The sequence below is a fragment of the Camelus dromedarius genome, chromosome 22 (assembly GCF_036321535.1).
Source record: "Camelus dromedarius isolate mCamDro1 chromosome 22, mCamDro1.pat, whole genome shotgun sequence".
Taxonomy (NCBI): Eukaryota; Metazoa; Chordata; class Mammalia; order Artiodactyla; family Camelidae; genus Camelus; species Camelus dromedarius.
The window spans coordinates 26,201,425-26,221,361 of NC_087457.1; the positions used below are offsets into that span (position 1 = coordinate 26,201,425).

Consider the following 19,937-nt stretch of genomic DNA (forward strand, 5'->3'; position numbering starts at 1 on the left):
CGGGGAGCCCTGCCAGCTACCCCAGGGCTCAGCACTGCTTCACCTGTCCCTTTCATTCCCTGTATCTTTAGAGCTATTATTAAAGCTTAACACTCGGTAAGATCTCTGATTCATATGAGTGAGCTTTGACAATCCAATCCTCAAATTCATTAGTAATCAGGGAAATTCAGATGAAAACCACAGTATCATTTTACAATCACCAGATTAGCAAAACAAAATTTTAAAACCTAACAATTTTAATAAAGTGTTGGTGAGACTATGGAGCAGTAGAAAATCTGAAAACACTGCTGATGGGAGTATAAAGTAGCATGACCATTTGAGTAAATAATTATCTAATAAAATTAAATATGTGCATATTCTATACACAGCAATCCTACTTCTAGATAAATACTTTGAGAAACTCCTGCATATGTGCACTAAGTGATATATACAAGAATATTTGTAGCTTCACTGTTTATAACCACAAGCCAGATGTCCACAGTAGGACAACAGATGAACTAGTATATATTTGTGTAATGACATACTACACAATAATGAAAAAAGAATAAGTAAGCAACAGCTACCTGCTGCGTATGGATGAACCTCACAAACAGAATGTTGACCAAAAAGCAAGTCAAAGGATGCAACTTACATAAGATTCAAAAACATGTAAAATGAAATAATATATTGTTTGGGGATACAAATATATATGGAAAAACCATATATATGCAAACAAGGGAAAGATGAACACAAAATCCAGGATAATAGCTACAGTGTCTGAAGAAATTGGGGTCGGGCCCACAAGGTGTTTCTGAGGTTCAGATAAATTGTTTCTTATGGTGGGTGGCAGATATGACAAGTTATTTTAGTATTAGTCCTTAAAATGTACATATAAATTAGACACACTTTTGTATGTATGGTATATTTCACATTTAAGAAAAAGAATACGCTATGGATCTATAATACAACCTGGTCATTCTTCAGAAAGAAATATATAGCAACCTGAGAACCCCAAAAAGTTAAAAGATGATCACTGACTGATAATGATTTTCTGGTAAACTCTTACGCATAGAAAAAAAGACTAGAAAGATCCACCAAAAGCATAACCATATTTACCACTGGTTCTGGGACTATGGGTGGTCTTTTTGTGTTTTTCTGTTACAGCTTTGTGTACTGAACGTATAGTTTTTAAAGTTGTTTTTTTTTAAAACTGTATTAATCTACATATGTAGGTATAGCATTGAATTGTGATACCCAACATGTCTTCCAGCTTTCCAACAAAAGCTTCATGATGATTGTGTCACATCTGGCCCATGTGCTGTAAACACTTTAGCAAAGTCTCAGCTTTGACGTTAAGTATTAAAACAACAAAATTTCTCACATCATAAATGATAACTACTGGGTTTCTAATTTACCCCTATTTTAAACATCTCCTTATATTATTTAAAATTCAATTTCTAGCTTTACTTGATCCTTTACTCCCTTTCCTTTCACTAGGGGCATTTAAAATAAAACTCCAAAAACACGGCCTGGCATACGTAGCAAGCATTCAATAAATACTGGTTCCCTTCTATACCATTCTTTGTCTTGAATGCGTTAACACATAACCTTAACTCCATTTCTTAAACACTAACTGAGTAGTTTCCTTCTTGCCCAAATTTGCTCATCTTTGATTTAGACTCCACAGGTGTACCTCTCATTTCCTTCCAACCCTGCTCAATTCCACTTTAGTCCTCAAGATTAAGCTATCTAAGGAATTATCTTACCAAATAAAGATGATACGGACTAGAAGCAAGGTAATATTTAAGACATACAAATTAAACATTAAAAAACACAAACCAAATAAAATAAATTGAATTACAATTAAATCTGTTATAACAAAATCATTTTTATATTCTCAACTTAAAAAATTTTATAATAAACATTTAAAATGTACTTATTAAACACAGAACTCATTAACTGACAGTATTACTTACATGATGTTATTACTCTTGTGGGCTCTTCTAATGTTTTCACACCAGCGATATTTACAAATATCATAAACTAGTAATTCTTCTGGAAAAAAGTAGTTCCAACGCCGAATTCCTGAAATGCAAATAATGTTTCTAAAAGTATTATTACCGTATCATACATATAATAGTTAATAAAGAATACGTTATTTTTTACCTCCTTTAATGCCATTTTTATTCACCAGAGAGAGAACAAATTGATCAATTTCAGGGTAAGGTGAACACTGAAAACCTTCAACAGCTTCTACTGCAACAGAATGAAAAATTAATTATAAACTATACTGGCTGAAAGATGAGGAATTAAATTTTGATTTAAGTTGTTGTTTAGTACAACTATGGGTTTTCAACACCCCTCTCCCTGCCAGCTTTTCTTTTTTCCTTCTCTGCAATTTTTCTTTTAGTCAGTCATGGATTCTTACAAGGAAGGAGATAAAAATTCAAACCTCTCAAATCAAATGTTAACTAATTTTGGTATCATTTCAATTGCTTTCTCTCTGATAAAGAGAAAAGCAGCCCCTTCCATCCAGGAGCTGTCCTAGTACTGTCGCTGAGGCCTTGGTGTTGCTACAAGCTGGCTGGGGACTCAGCTCAGCCCTGGTGTTCTCCTGTTAATCATAAACTATTTTACAGAACTTCAACATCAGATAAGGCCACTCCATGCCCATGATGATTCAAGTCAAAAACAAGACAACTCTGTAACCATGTCTGAACACAGACAAAACATGAGCATTTTCCACACCACAAAAATGAACAAACGCCCACCTATGTTGTCTGATACAAGTAGCTGCTCCTTTGCCAATTACAGCTTTGGTCTCCCTGTAGCCAGCCTTCCTTCTAGATAAGATTTATCAAGATGTTCAATCACAGAATTGTCACTGACTGCACCCAACTCAAAACAAACCCACATTTCCTTGGATACTCTTCAGAAGCATCTAACTCAAGCCTGAATCCTACAAGTCCTTTCTAACACTGCTTTACTGAGATGCCCCAGTTTGCCATGGTGTGCATTCTCCACTGTGACAGCCAGTAATAAACTCAGCTTACTAACCACTGGTGTGGCCCTCAGTGCTCTGTAGCTGTATGGCACTGACATTCAGTTACATTTTCTATCTAAGACACTAGTGAAATAGTTTAGAACAATTTATTTTAAATCTCCTTTAAATTTAAAGATAGACTATATACTTTTCTTAAAGCCTAATCTTGCTTACAAAAATAATATACATAATTAAAGAAATTTTGGAAAACATATTAAAGCACAAATGAGAGAAATAAATCTCCAAATTAACATCTAGAAATAACTGTTAAATGAGAGGAAAGTAAAGATAAGAAAATGTTATCTATAGTTCAGTCTTAACATCATAAATGGGCATTTTCCATATTATATAAGCTTTATAAATCTAAATTAAATGACTAGAGTATTTTATAGTATGTAACATATCCCATTTTGTTGTACATTTAAATTTTCAGTTTTTCACTATTATAAATAATGATAGCCCAAAACATTTGTATAAAAATATTTACTGGAAAATTTATATATGATATCTTAGAAAAAGACCTATATTTTCTTCACTGTAGGAATGAAGAACATATAGATTTTCTGAAAAACTAATGGCCACTGAAAGCACGAGGAAGCTCTCCACATACTGGAAATATAGGAAAAGCTCTGCTAGGTTAAATGAGAAACTATGGACAGTGGTTACCCATCTTTGTAGACAGAGGGGTGAAGAGAACTTACAGTTTTTTCATTTTAATATGTGTTTATTTTATACAAACTATCGACACTATTTTCATATTTTTCCCCGAAACACCATAAAATGAAAATTAGTGAATAAGCTTTAAAATACAATTTTTTACACTTTTTCCCATTTTGGATAGAAACCTAGTTGTTCTGGAGAATTAGTACATAAGAATACTTAAGATTTTTAAGCAAAATAAAATTTTCATCCTTAAATTTTCATAGGAATTGTTTTCTTAAAATTACCTGAAGTACTGGTGCTGTTAAAATACTCAACTCGGTCTTGTTTATTTTGAGATATGTCACATGTCAGAATTCGTAACGCATCTGAGAATCTGAAGAAGAAAATATATACAGCAAAGTAACATATTAGAATTAAAGAGCTGTGACTACAGAAAGGACACAATTTCAAATAGCTCCACAGTAAAATCCTTCGTTCAACAGCTAATTATTCTAGGATGTTTATACCACGTTTGCCTACAAAAGCACCAGTACACCCATACAAACAGAGTAGCCTGGTGATCATTTCTAACACTTGCCTCAACTACAGAGTGAATCAGAAGACTCTTGGACCGCTGAAGCTACAGAATGAAGTATAATTCTATTCCCCAAACATACAGAGCCTTTGAAGTTTTTGTTAACAATGATTTTTATAGTCTGAATAATAGGAAGAAAAAAGAAAGAGGGATGAAAGCAAAGGGAAAATAGGTTAACATTAGCTGAAAGAAAAGATACATTCATAACCATAAAGAATTTTGCCTTTATTTCACAAAGAAAAATACCTGATACTTAGTTGGATATACAAACGACAATTACGGTAACCCTATCCAGCGGAACTCTCCACTTCCGTAAAATTAATATTAAAACTACAAAAGAAATGGGATTTGGTAATCAAGAGATCACCTGTACTCAGGCTGTATTAGAGGCCAACTGTGTTACTTTCCCATAAGTAATAGAATGTGGCCTTATTCTGGTGCCAACAACAGTGGGCAGCAACAATCACACAATTTTCAGGACCACATTACTTCTAGAATCTCAGATATGACTAACAACTAACATTTACTGAGCAGATACCATGTGCCAGGCACTGCTGTAAACACACACATGCATACAGTTCTACCTTATTTAATCTTCACAACTCCATAAAATAGATGTTAACATTACTTCCATTTTAAAGGTAAAGAAACTAAGACTTTGACTTCTGAGACTTGGTATAAAAGGTCAAACAGTCCAGAAACAAATAGAGAAAAACAACCCATCTTCCCACCCTCCTCAGTAACCACTATCAAGTGGACATTTGGACACAACTTTCCCTATGGCAGTGTATTTTAAATATTTTTATTAAAATTTACTTTTATGGAATTTCTCTTTAAAATTACATATATTATAAAAAAGCAGGTGGAGAAGAATCAGACCAAGTTAATTTAGCAAGGTAATTTGGTCTCATCTTCAATCACATGTTTTGCACTAATAAAAATTGCTAGCCAAGAATGAAGGGGAACGAAGGCAAATATTTCTGTTGAAAGATGTCTTTCAAACTTTTTAAAAGTGATCAAAACATTGGAGTTCAAATGTTCAGTAATAGAACTGACAATAGAGTATAGCAATATAATGGAAAACTATATACACATAAAGTTTTATTTATAATTAATTGTTGGCAAATTATTAACTTGACAAATATTCATGATATAATGTTGGGTGGATAAAACAGATGACATAACCATACAAATAATGATCTCAAGAAATATATTTTGAATAAAGGAGCTACATAAATTATAGTTCTTTATATGCACATATAAAATTAAATGTTAAATTATATTTCCAAATGCAATACAAGTAGTTTTTATTTTCTTTTTTATAGAAGTGATAATCATTTTAGGAAAAATTGGGCAATATTATCAATTATAAACATAAAAAGATATAAAGAAAAAGATAAGTGGTTAAAAATAACTTAATTACTATTATTTTTTAGTTAATGGACAAAAAAGAGCAGTTAACCTAGAATTTTAAGAAGCAACTTTCTCTTACTCAAGGCAGAAAAATTTATACAATTCACACTTTAGCAATGCACAGTGCCATTCACTGCTTAATAAATATTCATGAATACACAATGGTTTAATTCTGGTACTGTATACCTGACATGGCTAACCAAAGAAGAGAGGAAATACTGATATTCTTCAGAAATATTCTTTGATCGTACAGGATAAAACTTGTTATCTTCAGCAACCTCCAAAGCCACATACTTTCCTATTTTTGATGATTTATACAGCCGAAAGTTTCTATTTCTTGTATAAACTCCTAAAGCAAAAATTAATAAAACAGTATGAGTACATGTTTTCAGTGATTTTTTTTACAGTCAGCAAATACTAAGTTAATTCTGCACAGCATTATGAGAAGAAACAACCGGTGCTTGTTCAAGACGGTGATGTAGAAAGACGCTGAAGTCACCTTCTCCCGTGGACACGCCGAATCCACAGCTATCTATGGAACAATTTCCTGTGGGAAAAACCTAAGAACTGGTGGAGCAACCCCTTCACATCAGGCAAACGAGAAGGAAATCACAACAAAGCGGACAGGAAAGGCTGAGATACACTCTTGCTATAAACTTGACCCCAGGCACAATAGCACACAGTCCGAAAGGAACTCAGGGACTCCTCCCTGAGGAGCAGAGTTCACACCCCACATCAGGCACCCCAGCTTTCCGACCAGCACCTGAGGAGAGACTCCCAAAACCTGGACTCGAAGGCCAGCTGGGCTCACGCGCACAAGCCCCACAGGACTGCGAGCACTGAGGAAGCTCTCTTAAAGGGCTCACATGCAGACTCACCTGCCCCAGGGCCAAGTGTGGAAGCGGCCCCTTGAAAAACACCCATTCTTTAGGTGACAGTGACTCATTTGCTGATTTTAAAGCAAAACTGGCTGAGGGGCGAGGTCCTGCTGGGACGTTCTCCCAGGACGAGGCCGGTGGGCGCCACCTTCCCACTCTCCTTCTGCCCTGCGAAAGCCAGCAGGAGCCACCTTCCTTTCCTCTTTTTTTTCTTTCATCAGTGGGTACCATCTAAAGACTTCCCCCTCTGCCTTGCTCCAGCCAGCAGGCGCCACCTTTGTGCTCGCCTCTGCCATGCTCCAGGCTGCCAGTCTCTTCCAGAGCGGAGCTTCTACACACACCTGGTGCCCTGGTTTTCACATCTGGTACTACCCAGGGGACACCCCTTGATCTCTGGGCTCTGGAGTCTGGAGCAGCTTGTGATCCTGGGTCCCACAGGGCTTAACGATCAGGAGACAGCTCTTGGTAAACTACACCACTCCCAGAGGACCGCACAGACAGCAGACTTAAACACACTCAGTCTTTCTGACAAAGAGGCCTATCTGCTTGTCCAGGAGCACGGAGGCCTGGGAAGGGACTCACAGGGAACAAAGGCCAGTAGGCACCACCTCTGCGCTCTCCCTCTTCCTCCCTACAGCTCACCAGTACCTCTCAGAAAGGCGCTTACATACTCATCTGGAGCCCCAGTTTTTGTGACTCCTGCCCGGCCAGACTACCTGGCTCTGGTGACTAGCGGGGCTGGAGCTCGTGGTCCCACAAGAGTGCACACATTTGCATTCTTTAAAAGCTGCTGCCTGAAGGTCTGGCTTCCAAATCAGCTTGAATCTGGGTGCTGACTGAGATCCTTCCCTTTGGGATACCGACTGGCCTTGGTGCATGCTCAGCTACTGAGCTATTAAATAAAATAGGCTGCTTGCACAGTCACAAAGGTTTGAGACAGCATGAGCTACGACAGGGCCGAGTGATAAAGTTCATCTACACACAGTCAATCCTTCAAGACCTGGAGAAGCGGCTGTTTCATCTAATGGATAGAAATCAACATAGAGAGTCAAGCAAAATGAAGAGGAATACGTTCCAAAGGAACAAGATAAACCTTAGGGGGGGAATTCATAATTTACCTGATAAAAAGTTCAAAATAATGATCATAAAGATGTTGGCTGAACTCAGGAAAAGAATGGAGAAACACAGTTAAGAACTTCAACAAAGAGAAAATATAAGAAAGTACCATACAGAAGTCACAGAGCTGAAGAATATAACAACTGAACTGAAAAACACAGTAGAGGGGTCCAACAGCAGACTAGACAAAGGAGAGGAGAGGATCAGTGAACTCAAACACAGGGCAGAGGAACTCACCCAATCAGAGCAGCCAAAAAAGAAAAGAATGAATAAAGTGAAGACAGCTTAAGGGGCTTATGGGACAACACCAAGCAGACTAACATTCACATTAAAGGAGTCCTAGAAGGAAAAGAGAGAAAAGAACAGAAAAGAACCTGTAAAAGGAAACAGACGCAGATCCAGGAAGCCCAGAGAGTTCTAAATAAGACCAACCCAAAGAGAGTTACACTAATACACACTATAATTAAAATGTCAAAAATTAAAGACAAGGAGAGAATCTTAAAAGTAGCAAGAGAAAAAACTTATTACATACAAGGGAACCCCCAAAAAGACTATGAAATGTTGCAGACCAGAAGGGAGTAAGTAGCATGATATATTCAATTTGGCTGGCAGAAAAACCTCCAACCAAGAATAGTCTACCTGGCAATGTTATCATTTATAATTGAAGGACAGATAAAGAGTTTTCCAGACAAGTAAATACTAAAGGAGTTCATCACCACTAAACTAGCCGTGTAAAAAATTATTAAAGGGACTTCCTTAAACTGAAAAAATAAAAAGGGTGTTAATTAGTAACAAAACATATGAAAGAATAAATCTCCACTAGTAAAGGTAAATATGTAGTAAAGGTAGTGGATTAACACTTACCAAACTGGTATGAAGTTTAAAAGACAAAAATAGTAAAAATAACAACATAATTAAGGGATAAAGAAGACGTAAAGTGTGACATCAAAAACGAGGAGTAAAAAATTTAGAGATCTAGAATGTGGTTCAAATTTAAGTTGTCATTGACTTAAAAAGACAGTTATAAATGTAAGTTACTATATTTAAGCCTCATGGTAACCACAAAGCAAAAACCTGTAGTGCAATACAGAAGATAATGACAAAAGGAAGCTAAGCATACCACTGGAGAAAGTCATCAACCACAAAGGCAGAGAGCAAGAAAAGCAGAAAGAAACAGAGAAACTACAAAACAATCATCAGAAAACTATCAAATATATGGCAATAAGTATATACCTATCAATAATTACTTTCAGTGTAAAGGGACTAAATTATCCAATCAAAAGATACAGAGTGACTAAATGGATTAAAAAAAAAAGCAACAAGATCTATTTATAAGCTGCATACTAGAGACGCACTTCAGACACAAGGACACACACAGGCTGAAAGTGAAGGGATGTAAAAAGGTATTCCAAACAAATGGCAACAAAAAGAAAGCTGGAATAGCTATACTTGTATCAAACAAAAATATGAGATAAAGAAGGGCATTATGTAATGATAAATAAAGGGATCAATACACAAAGAGGATAACATTTGTAAATGCTATTTACACTCAACATAGGAGCACCTAAATATATAAAGGAAATATTAACAAACCTAAAGGGAGAAACAGATGGCAACAGAGCATTCAGAAAGAAAATCAATAAGGAAACAGCCTTAAATGACCCATTAGATCAGATGGATTTAACAGAACATTCCATCTAAAAGCAACGTTCTTCTCAAATGCACATGGAAACTTCTCCAGGAAGAATCATGTTAGGCCACAAAGCAAGTCTTAACAAATTTAAGAAGACTGAACTCATATCAAGTATCTTTTCTGACCAGAGTGGTATGAAACTGGAAATTAATTACAGGGAGAAAACTAGAAAATTCACATGTATGTGGATACTGACTAACAAGCTAGTGAGTAAACAATGGGTCAAACAAATTGAAGAAATTTTTAAAAAATACCTTGAGACAAAAGAAAATAGAAATACAACATACCAAAATGTGTAGAATGCAACAAAAGCAGTTCTAAAAGAGAGAGATTCATATTGATATAGTCCTACCTACCTCAAGAAACAAACAAACAAAACTCAAATCATTTATACATCAAGGAACTAGAAAAAGACCAAATGAAGCCCGAAGTTAGTAGAAGGAAGGAAATAACAAATAATAGAGCAGAAATAAATGAAACAGAGACTAAAAATAGAAAACATCAATGAAGCAAGAGCTGGTTCTTTGAAAAGATAAAATTGACAAGCCTTAGCTAGACTCACCAAGAAAAAGGACTCAAATAAAATCAGAAATGAAAGAGGAGATATCACAACTGATACAAAGGATCATAAGAGACTATTATTAACAATTATGTATCAACAAATAGGACAACCTAGATTAAGGATAACATACAAACTGCTGAGACTGAATCATAAAGAAATCAAAAATCTGAAAGGACCAATTACCAGTAAGGGTACTCAATCAATAAAAAAAAAAAAACAAAAAAAACCTCCCAACAAACAAAAGTCCAGGACTAGATGGCTTCAAATGTGAATTCTACCAAACTTTCAAAGAATAAATACCAATCTTTCTCAAACTCTTTCAAAAAGTAAAAGAGGGAACACTTCCAAACCCACTTTGCAAGACCAACATTACCCTGATACCAACACTACACAAGGATACCATAAGAAAAGAAAATTAGAGGCCAGTATCATTGGCCTCTAGATGTAAACATAGATGTAAAAATTCTCAACAAAATATTAGCAAGCCAACTTGAACACTACATTAAAAGGATCATACACCACAATCAAGTGGGATTTATTTCAGGGATACAGGATGGTTCAACATCCACAAATTAATCACACTAATGCGATATAACACATTAACAAACTGAAGTATAAAAACCATATAATCAAAAAAAATCATATAATCATCTCAATATATCAATAGATGCAGAAAAGCCTTCGACAAAATTCAACATCCACTTATGAAAAAACCTTCAACAAAGTGGATATAGAGGAAACATACGTCAACATAATAAAGCTCACATATGACAAGGCCACAGCTAGAAATACTTAGCAAAAAAACTGAAAGCTTTTCCTCTAAGATCAGGAACAAGGACGTGCATTCTCACCACTTTTATTCAATGTAGTATTGGAAGTCCTAGGACTTCCACAGCAATTAGGCAAGGAAAAAAAATAAAACGCATCCAAATTGGAAAAGAAAAAGTAAAACTGTTATTTGCAGATGACTTGATATTATATAAGCTGAGATCTTATAAGCTGAGATATGTCCCAATAAACCCACTGTAAGTTGAAAATATCATTAAGTTGAAAATGCATTTAATACTTCATAGTTTAGCCTAGCCTGCATTAAATGTGCTCAGAACATGTGCATTAGCCTGCAGTTGAGCAAAATCATCTAACACAAAGCCTATTTTATAATAAAGTGCTGAATAGCTCATGTAATTTATTGCATACTATACTTAAAGTGAAAAACAGAATGGCTGTCAGATACAGAATGGTTGTCTCAGCTGTCTACCCTCGTGACTGCACAGCTGACTGGGAGCGGAGGCTCAGTGCCGCTGCCCAACATCACAAGAGAGGACCGTACCACACATCACTAGGCCAGGAAAAGATCAAAACTCAAAATACGGTTTCCCCTGAATGCATATCCCTTTCACAACATTGTAAAGGCAAAAAATTTTAAGTCAAACCACCATTAAGTCAGGGACCATCTATATACAGAAAACCCTAAAGACTCCACCAAAAAATTGTTAGAACAAATGAATGCAGTAAAGCTGTAGGATACAAAAAAAAAAAATCAAAACACAGAAATCTGTAGTGTTTTCATACACTAATAATGAACTATCAGAAAGAGAAATTAAGAAAATCCCATTTACAATTGCATCAAAAATTATAAAATACCTAGGAATAAAATAAACCAAGGAGGTAAAAGACCTGTACACTAAAAACTACAAGCATAACTCAGAACTAGTGTGGGTTCAGTTCCAGAACACCACAATTAAGCAAATTTTATAATAAAGCAGATCACATGACTTGCTTCTTCCATTTCCCAGTGCATGTAAGTTATGTTTACACTGTCCTGTAGTCTGTTAAGTGTGCAATACCATTGTCTTAAAAAAATGTACCTTATTTAAGAAATATTGTATTGCTAAAACATGTTAACTATCATCTAAGCCTTCAGTGAGTCATAGTAGTAACATCAAAGGTCACTAATGATTGACCACAAAAACAAATATAATAATGGAAAAGTTTGAAATATTGTGAGAATTACGAAAATGTGACACAGAAACACAAAATGAGCAATTCTTGCTGGAAAAACTGCGAGTCATGCTCAAAGAGGGTTGCCACAAACCTTCAATTTGTAAAACACGCAGTATCTATGACGTGCCAACAAAACGAGGTACTCCTGTTACACTTCCAAATTCTGGCACCTGGTTGTCAGGGCGCTAGAAGGATACACAATGCAGCAGGGACACTTCCCTGCTCTCGGCCTGGTAACCTTGTCTGCAGCTTAAACCTATATTCCCTCAGCCTGCAGACACTGAAACTCTGAGATGCTCTAAACCAGCAATGGCAAAAATGCTGCTCTTACGGCTTTTCAAATCATAAGCTAGAACTCAACGAAACAATGAGGTTTAGTTCCTCATATTGGAGATCATCTGACTGAGGGGTCCAGACTGGCCTGTGTGTTACCTAACCAGGCTGCAGTCTTGTGCCAGTGGCTCACACATCCTCAGGTTCGGAGACCACAAGCAAGCAGGCACAAGAGAACAAGGCTGAAGAAGCCACCGGTTTGACCATACTAGGAAGCTGATGAAACAGCTCCTGCCACTCCTGCAGAGCTCTTCAGTGGAGAAAACACCGGCCTTACTTTGCCACGTAAAGAGCATGATTTGTATATCATACGTGTTTTTACAATGTATTTTGTCTAATTAAACCTCTCAACAGTGTTGGAGAGTGCTGGTCCAACTGTCCCACTGTCACGGACCCTTCGGACATTTCAGAGCAGAAGCCAGCCACCACCATCCTCTTCTGGAGCTCAGGCCAGCCTGGTGCTTATGTCCCACGAGACCTAAGAGCTCCGAACAGAAACCTACTAGATGTCTAGCCCCTGAGCTCACTGATCACACTCTGCTCATGGTCACTGTGGGGCAGTAGTGGTAGTGTGAATCCCGGGTGACAAGTGGGCACTGACTGGTCTCTCACAGAAGTACACAAGGGCAATCTGATAGAGAGCAGTCAATCTACTTACCTAGATCTACAAAAAGATGCTTTCCTCCTATGCTGTTCTTCACAACTAAAAATGAAAGGTCAGGACTGCTTTGCTTGGCTGACGCCAGCCCCTCCAGTTGCTTTGAATTCGATGTCCAGCACTCTCCTATATCCTCATCTGTGGACATTTTGCTAAAGGAAATTTCTTGTTTAGTTGATGTTTCAGAAAAATGGGAAAATCCATGGCCAGTTGTCTCTGGAATCGTACAATCATCTTCACTGGCAAGTAAGTGAACAGCAGGCTGTAAAATTTTTCTCACGAAATTACCTAAAGAGGGAAAAAAAGGTTACTATAATTCTTCCTCTCTGCAAACTATAATTTAAGATCTAAGCACAAGTCTACACATGACGATTTTACACAGTAAGGCTTCTATTTTTGATTTCCAGTTTTACAACTGAGTTGTTATTACAAACTGTAACACACTTCTGTACTTCCTTTTGTGCAACCTTTCACTTTTTAAATTCCCATTGACAGGGGAGTTTGGTGTGACTTATAATCATCTTAGAAGGGAAGGTTAATGTGAGAAGACTTGCTAATGTTACTAGTATGGGCCTGGGCCTAACTCACTGTCACCAAAAAAGCACCACTTTTATTAAAGCAAATTGGGTAGAACTTATAATCACAATCAATGATTAAAGAATGCAAGGTTTATATGAGTAAACATTGCTGCCAAGATCATGCACTGAAACACAGAGAATCTCTGACACACTCTCCTTAAGTCAGGATGTTGGCAAATTTCTCAGGACTTATTCTCTCTCCTTTACCCAGCATGACGTGCCCCGAGAACCCTGACATTCACATCCATCAGTTTAAGGTTCTTGCTGCTCCTGTCTCTCCCTATAATTGGTCATGAGGTGGATTGTGGCCTCATAAATATAAAGTCCAGAACTAAAGCAAGAAAATACATTTATTGTATGTCAACATTTATTCTAAGAACTCTAAATATTAGTGGTGCTGTCTTTATCAAGAAAACATGGTATGACAATCTGGAACTTTAAACACTCATGTATCAGTATACCACAAAATCAAGTAATAATTTGGTTAAATTGCTTCGTGTATAACGATACTGGAGAAATGCACCACTATAAGAAAAACTTAATTTAATTTTAACCTTTAAAACTGGTATGTTCGCGGTTTGTCACTTTATTTACCAGAGAGCTTGATCCCTAAATCATAAGGTACATATTCTCAAAGTTCAAAATTCTTTCTCCAAATTCGACTGAATTACTTCCTTACTCAAAGAAACAAATCCATTAACTTGCAAACTAAACTTCAAAATGAAAGCAAAAGCATTTGATCCTTGCAATCATGTACAGACATGATTATCTCTGGATTGAGGGAAATAAGGTAAATACTGAGTGAAAAGAAATCACGATATATCAAAAGAGAATAAAGCAATACAAACACAAAGTGATTAAGTCAATCTTCCGAGAAATGTAAAATTACATCTACTTGACCCTAAGCAGTAAGAGGAGCGAAGGTGTGGCTGGAGAACCAGTAGCAAAGGTAACGCCAGGAGGCCAGGCAGGCCTGACCTGTGGCAGGGAGCTAACATGGCCAGGCTATGATGGCGATGGAACAGTCTTAATACTGACACCGGCTCCCAGCAAACTATTCTGCTTTCTACTGCCCTTTCCCCATCTATTACGCTCCCTTCATCATTAATATAGGGACAATTTTATTGGCTGAGAATAACTCAAAAGAATGTAACAATCACAGAAATTTCAGGTCCTATGGCAGGCTGGCAGTATTTCAGGCAGATCAAATTTGCACATTTTGCTAACAACTCACAATCTCTGACACTTACCCTAATTCCTCTTTCTGAAAGGCTGAGGACAGGAAGCAGAAATGTCAGCAAGAGATACACTGAGGGAGGGGAAACGACGGGGGGAATTTGGATTATTTCATCATCTCTGTATCTCTGGTTCTGATGGTTCATAATCTTAGAAGCGAGAAGCCTCAGACGGCATCCCACTGTCAAGTCTGACTGTGTCTCCCGAGCCCCACTAGACTCCCACTGCTCTCCACATTAGTCACAGACTCCTGTCTCTATACTTTTGCTTATGCTGTTCCAACAGTAAAGCCTTTCTTATCTTTGGTTATATGGTTATATGACAGAACTGGATTTAAAGCCCAGCTTTAATGGCAGCCACCTTCAGAAGATACCTGAGGCAGAGGCTGCTAATTACCCATTAGATTTCTATTCTCCACCAGATTTCTATTCTCCACTTCTCTAGAAACAAATCCCCCTGTTTAGCCTCGTGGCCAGGAGTCACAGAGCAGACTAGTAGGAGTAAGCAGGAGTCAAGAAATACCTTGCTGAGGACTGTCTCTGCACCCTGACAGTAGAGGCCACCTCACATTCAGTCATTCACTCAGCAAATACCTATTCCACGTCACCTGTATTATGATTGCTACTGCCATTGTTCTATTAGTACAAATTGCCTCAGGAAGTGGTGAATGCTTTGACATGATCGGCACTCTCTGCCACCAGAGGGAACACAAACCTGTCTTAGGATTTGGGATGTGACAGAAATGGCTTCTCAGATGACAACACCTTAACAGACCTGGTGAACTGGTCAGTCGGCAGCATCATCAAGTGCAAAGGACCAGGGAAAATGCGGCCCTGGTGGGGGCTGAGTGAAGGACAGAGTGAGAAGAGCCACATGGTGAGAGACAAGGCCAGTGCACAGTGGGCCTCATCGTGCAAACCTTGCCACCCGGACTTTTTCCTGAAGGCAAGGAACAATCCTGTGAGGGCCTGAGGCACAGAAGTGGTATCATCAGGTCACTACAGCTGACTAGGTAAGCAAGCTGAGAGACAGCATTTCTATTTGGGTGCCTGAGTGGATGGCGGTACCACTTTGATACAGCCGTCACAGGAGAAAGAGCAAGTGTGGGGGAGGAGGTGAGGAGCCCAGTCTAGGTTGTGCTGAACTGAAGCGTCTGTGTGGGGACATTTAACAGCATAACAATCTTGGCTGCAGACATAGATCTGAGAGTCACTGACACAGATAGGAACTGAAGTCATGATAGCAGATGATCAAGGTTACATACAGAGTGAACAGAAGGACGATGATAGATTCAACAGTTACTAATATCCAAGGGAAGAAAGAGACAGTCAGAGAAGAAATGTCCAACTAAGCTGACAGCAAATGGGGAGGCAACAAGGAGTCCTAGGTACACAGCACACTAGGTCACTGTGACCTAGCATGGCCCCTATCTAGTAATTAGGTTCCTGACTCGTATGCTAATCCCTTTACCCTAAGTCCCTTTAAAACTGTCAGCCACTTGTTCTGAAGTGGATTACCTGTTACCTGAACGTCAGTCAAGCGTCTGCTGTTTGGACCTAGGAACACTTGCCCTATCCCTGCTTTGATATACATCAGCATTTTGGCTTCTACTCAGACCGAGGTTTTCAGTGTTCCCTTTCCATTTGTTCCCCTTTGAACTGACCTTATTTTATACCTGGGCGTATATCTCTAAATGTCCAGTCTGGAATTAATCCTCTGGCTACACTTCCAGGCTTATACATCTAACTTCTTCCTAACCCTAAGGTTTGGCTTGGAACGATAAACAAGGCTTCCTGGGTTCTGCCTGGAACCCAAGCCCCAGTCCTCCCATACTAAAAGCTAAGGGAAGGCTGAAGCAAAGGTCAAAAATCCAGAGCTGAGGCATCACTGATTAGACTGGAATGAGGCCTCTCCCACATTTCCCAGAAAACTTCTGAAATGATTCCTGTTGGAACAGAAACCAGGAACAGGGCACACATGGCCATCCCAGTATCTACAAACAGAGGCACCAATGCCAAGGATATCTTGAATACACTGTGTCTAAAATGTCTAGAACAGGAAGGTAGGTCTAGAACTAAGGGCAAATCCTGAAAACATGAAAAATCACAATTCATTTTTTAGGACAAGTTAACGACCATAAAACCTGACAAACACAAGACTTAAAGAGGAAAGGGAAATACAAGTTTCTGATATAACTTCATGACTTTTTAAAAAACAGTATACTTACCAACATGAATGTTATCTTTAAACGCCACATCATGGAGTTGAAATATTAAATGGTGACTAAATTTTTCTTCAGTGCTAGAATCCAAGTTGAGAACACCTTCGGCTGAACAACTAACCCTGTATAACTCTTGAAGTGCTTTACAAACATGCTGAAAACACAAATAAAATGTAAATAATTAGTATTTTTTTAATTTGTTTTAAAATTTTTCCACGAGTAAAATTCAAATATCTTGGTACAAGTAAGTCTAACCTGTTTATTTTGATATACTATCAGATTATTTATTATATAACAATTTTACCAAATTACTTATGTATTAAAATATACATAAATTATTATACATGTTTACATTCAAAAACTCATAGGCTTTCACGATTAAAGGCCTCTTAGAACTCAAACAATTTACTGTACACATTAATCTCTAAAATCATAGTAAAAATACTTTTGTAAGCATCTCTTTAAATACCATCTATGAGTTAAAAAGTCAGTAATTCCACTACTTATAGTTTTAGTTTTCAAAAAGTACCTCACGCACATGAGCCCAAATCTACCTCCAAGAATAAGCCTCCAGGGCTGGATGGTGCTGACAACGAAGGCAGTTGTGCACGACAGGAAGGCAGCAAGCATCCGGTTAGGGGCGCATGATTTGGAGTCAGAAAGATCTAGGTTTGAGTTCTGGCTTTGCCACTTACCAGCTCTGTCACACTTTGGTCAAGTCCAAACCAAACATCCTCAAAATGAGATAATAACAGAACCTAACTTTGGGGGCTGTTGTAAGGAGTAAAGAGAAAGTGAGAGTGAAGAGCTGACCCAGCACCTGGCACATGCAACTGCTTAAATGCATTAGCTGCGCAGCCACAGGACAGGTCCCTTCTCCTGAGGCTCAGCCTTCTCTTTCGCAAAACTAAGGTACTAGGAACTTCTATGCAGGGTTATCTTGGGATTAGCAAAAATGTATGCACATTGCCAAATCCTTAGACACCTAACAGTTATGCAGTAAGTTGTATTTATTAATGTTACTTTGGTATTATTACAGCACACCACCTCCCACCATGCTCTCTGATCCTACTCTTCAGTAAATTCTTTCTCCGAGGCTTCCTCAATTTCCTTATCTGTATCAAATTCCCCCTATATACTCTACCGCTCTTTGCAGCACTTACACAGCTGCAATTTATGTAATTTGGGATTATTCTGATATGTTTCCTCTACGTTACAGAAAACATCCTCAATTACTTGTCCTCTCCTGCATCTGTAGAAATAGAACCCTGAATGTTAGCTAGCCACGAGGCTATCCAGGATAAAGACCGCGTTTCCCTGATTCCCTTGCAGTAAGGTGTGACCATACGAGTAAGTTCTGGCCAACGGGATGTGAGCAGAAGGAAAATACTCCACTTCTAGGTTATAATCTTAAAGGCAAGGGGCATGCTCACCTCTTCTGCATTTTCTACTGACTAGAATGCAGACACAGGGGAGATGAGCCTCTTCAACAATGTAAATAAGTGCACCGTCTTATTAGAAACTGCAAAGCAACAAGTCTAGTTCCAGATAAAGTGGAGTCACATCCAGGTACTACATGAGAGGGAAATTCGTATCTTGTTTAAGCCACTTTAATTTTAGGTCTTTATTATGGCGGCAGAATCTAACCTAATTTATCATCCTCCATTAGATGATAAATTCTGCGAAGGCAGAAATCACCTCTCTTTGGGCTAACCATTGTATCCTTAGTGCCTAAGGACAGTGCTATTAGTAGAGGCTGAAAAATTTTTGATAAATAAAGTCTAGTTTTGTACTTTGGAGCTATACAGAATAAATGTAATGGCTCTGTAGGTAATAAAAATAATTATAACCTCCTTAAGTCCTCCTTCCCAAGTTAAATTTTAAATAAAATTTTAAGTTAGTATTTTATAATAACTACAAATGGAGTATAATCTATAAAAATTTTGAATCACTGTTGTACTTCTGAAACTAACACAATATGGTAAATGAACTATACCTCAACTTAAAAATTTTTAGTTATTTAAATATTTAAGTTGTAAAACCCAGAAGTTAAAAATATATGATTATTTGAGCAATGCTACCTGTCAACATAGTTTTATAAACTGCTTTAGTACCAGAATCATTCCATTTGGCAGAAGTGGCTTACTGAAACTGTTGGTAAGTCAATAAATAAAGGGCATCATATATTATCACCAGGTATTATTAGCCAGTTATTTATTAACCATTTGTTATAGTAACAGCTAACCTAACTTATGCCTCTTCACAGAGACTCCAAAGTAAAAGTACTTACTGGATTATACAGTTGTTAAACACAAAGTAACCAATAAATGAAATTAATTTCAATATAATCATTTGTAAAGTAATCATTTATATTAAGTAAAATAATCCTAATAACTTTTCTACAATATGGTAAACACATTAAATACAAATGCTGTATACTTTTAAACTCAGATTCCTACAACTTTTTCTAACTCTTGTTGATGTAAAAGATTAGTTGTTCAAGACTCATTTGGATAAGAGTGTACAAAGAATTAGGAGGAAAACATTTTCAACACCTACATGATCTTTGCCATACCAGTGTTTATGAACCTATGTTACAAATGGGATTTGCATTAGTGTTGATCCCATCAGGGATGTTTCTAGTTTCTAATACAATGTAGTACTTTTTGGTTAACGGTCTAATCATATTTAAGTGCTAGTGAAAAATCTCTGAATCTTAATTACTTGTTAGCCACACAGAGCCTACATAATAAATCCCACCTTAAACTGTAGAAGTATATTATATACCAGAAAAGTCAATATCTATAGATTATTAAAAACATAATTAAGATTAAAAATTAAACACAATTTACCAACTATAATGAAAACATTTGAATTTATTTTTAAGAGTCCAATAGCTATTTTAAGAAAAACATAATTTTTAGGTCTTTTTGGGGGGAGGTACTTATATACATTTCTTTTGCTTCAAAGCCAGGAGAAAGCTAAC

The 19,937-nt window shown here is 37.3% G+C and overlaps 1 protein-coding gene across 9 annotated transcripts in view; it reads right to left on the minus strand.

Moving 5' to 3' along the window:
• The window catches only part of PRIMPOL (primase and DNA directed polymerase), a 33,479-nt gene that overhangs the window by 4,364 nt on the left and 9,178 nt on the right, over positions 1 to 19,937 (minus strand). For 6 of the 9 annotated variants that reach the window (XM_064477562.1, XM_031440315.2, XM_031440314.2 and 3 more), the window contains 6 exons: positions 16,958 to 17,105; positions 12,917 to 13,204; positions 5,859 to 6,021; positions 3,970 to 4,058; positions 2,146 to 2,235; positions 1,956 to 2,064 (listed from right to left, as the gene is read on the minus strand). In XM_064477562.1, the coding sequence (XP_064333632.1) occupies positions 1,956 to 2,064; positions 2,146 to 2,235; positions 3,970 to 4,058; positions 5,859 to 6,021; positions 12,917 to 13,204; positions 16,958 to 17,105 (887 nt within the window). The remainder of the gene's footprint in view (positions 1 to 1,955; positions 2,065 to 2,145; positions 2,236 to 3,969; positions 4,059 to 5,858; positions 6,022 to 12,916; positions 13,205 to 16,957; positions 17,106 to 19,937) is intronic. The other 3 variants (XM_031440318.2, XM_031440317.2, XM_031440316.2) reach the window with 3 other exon arrangements.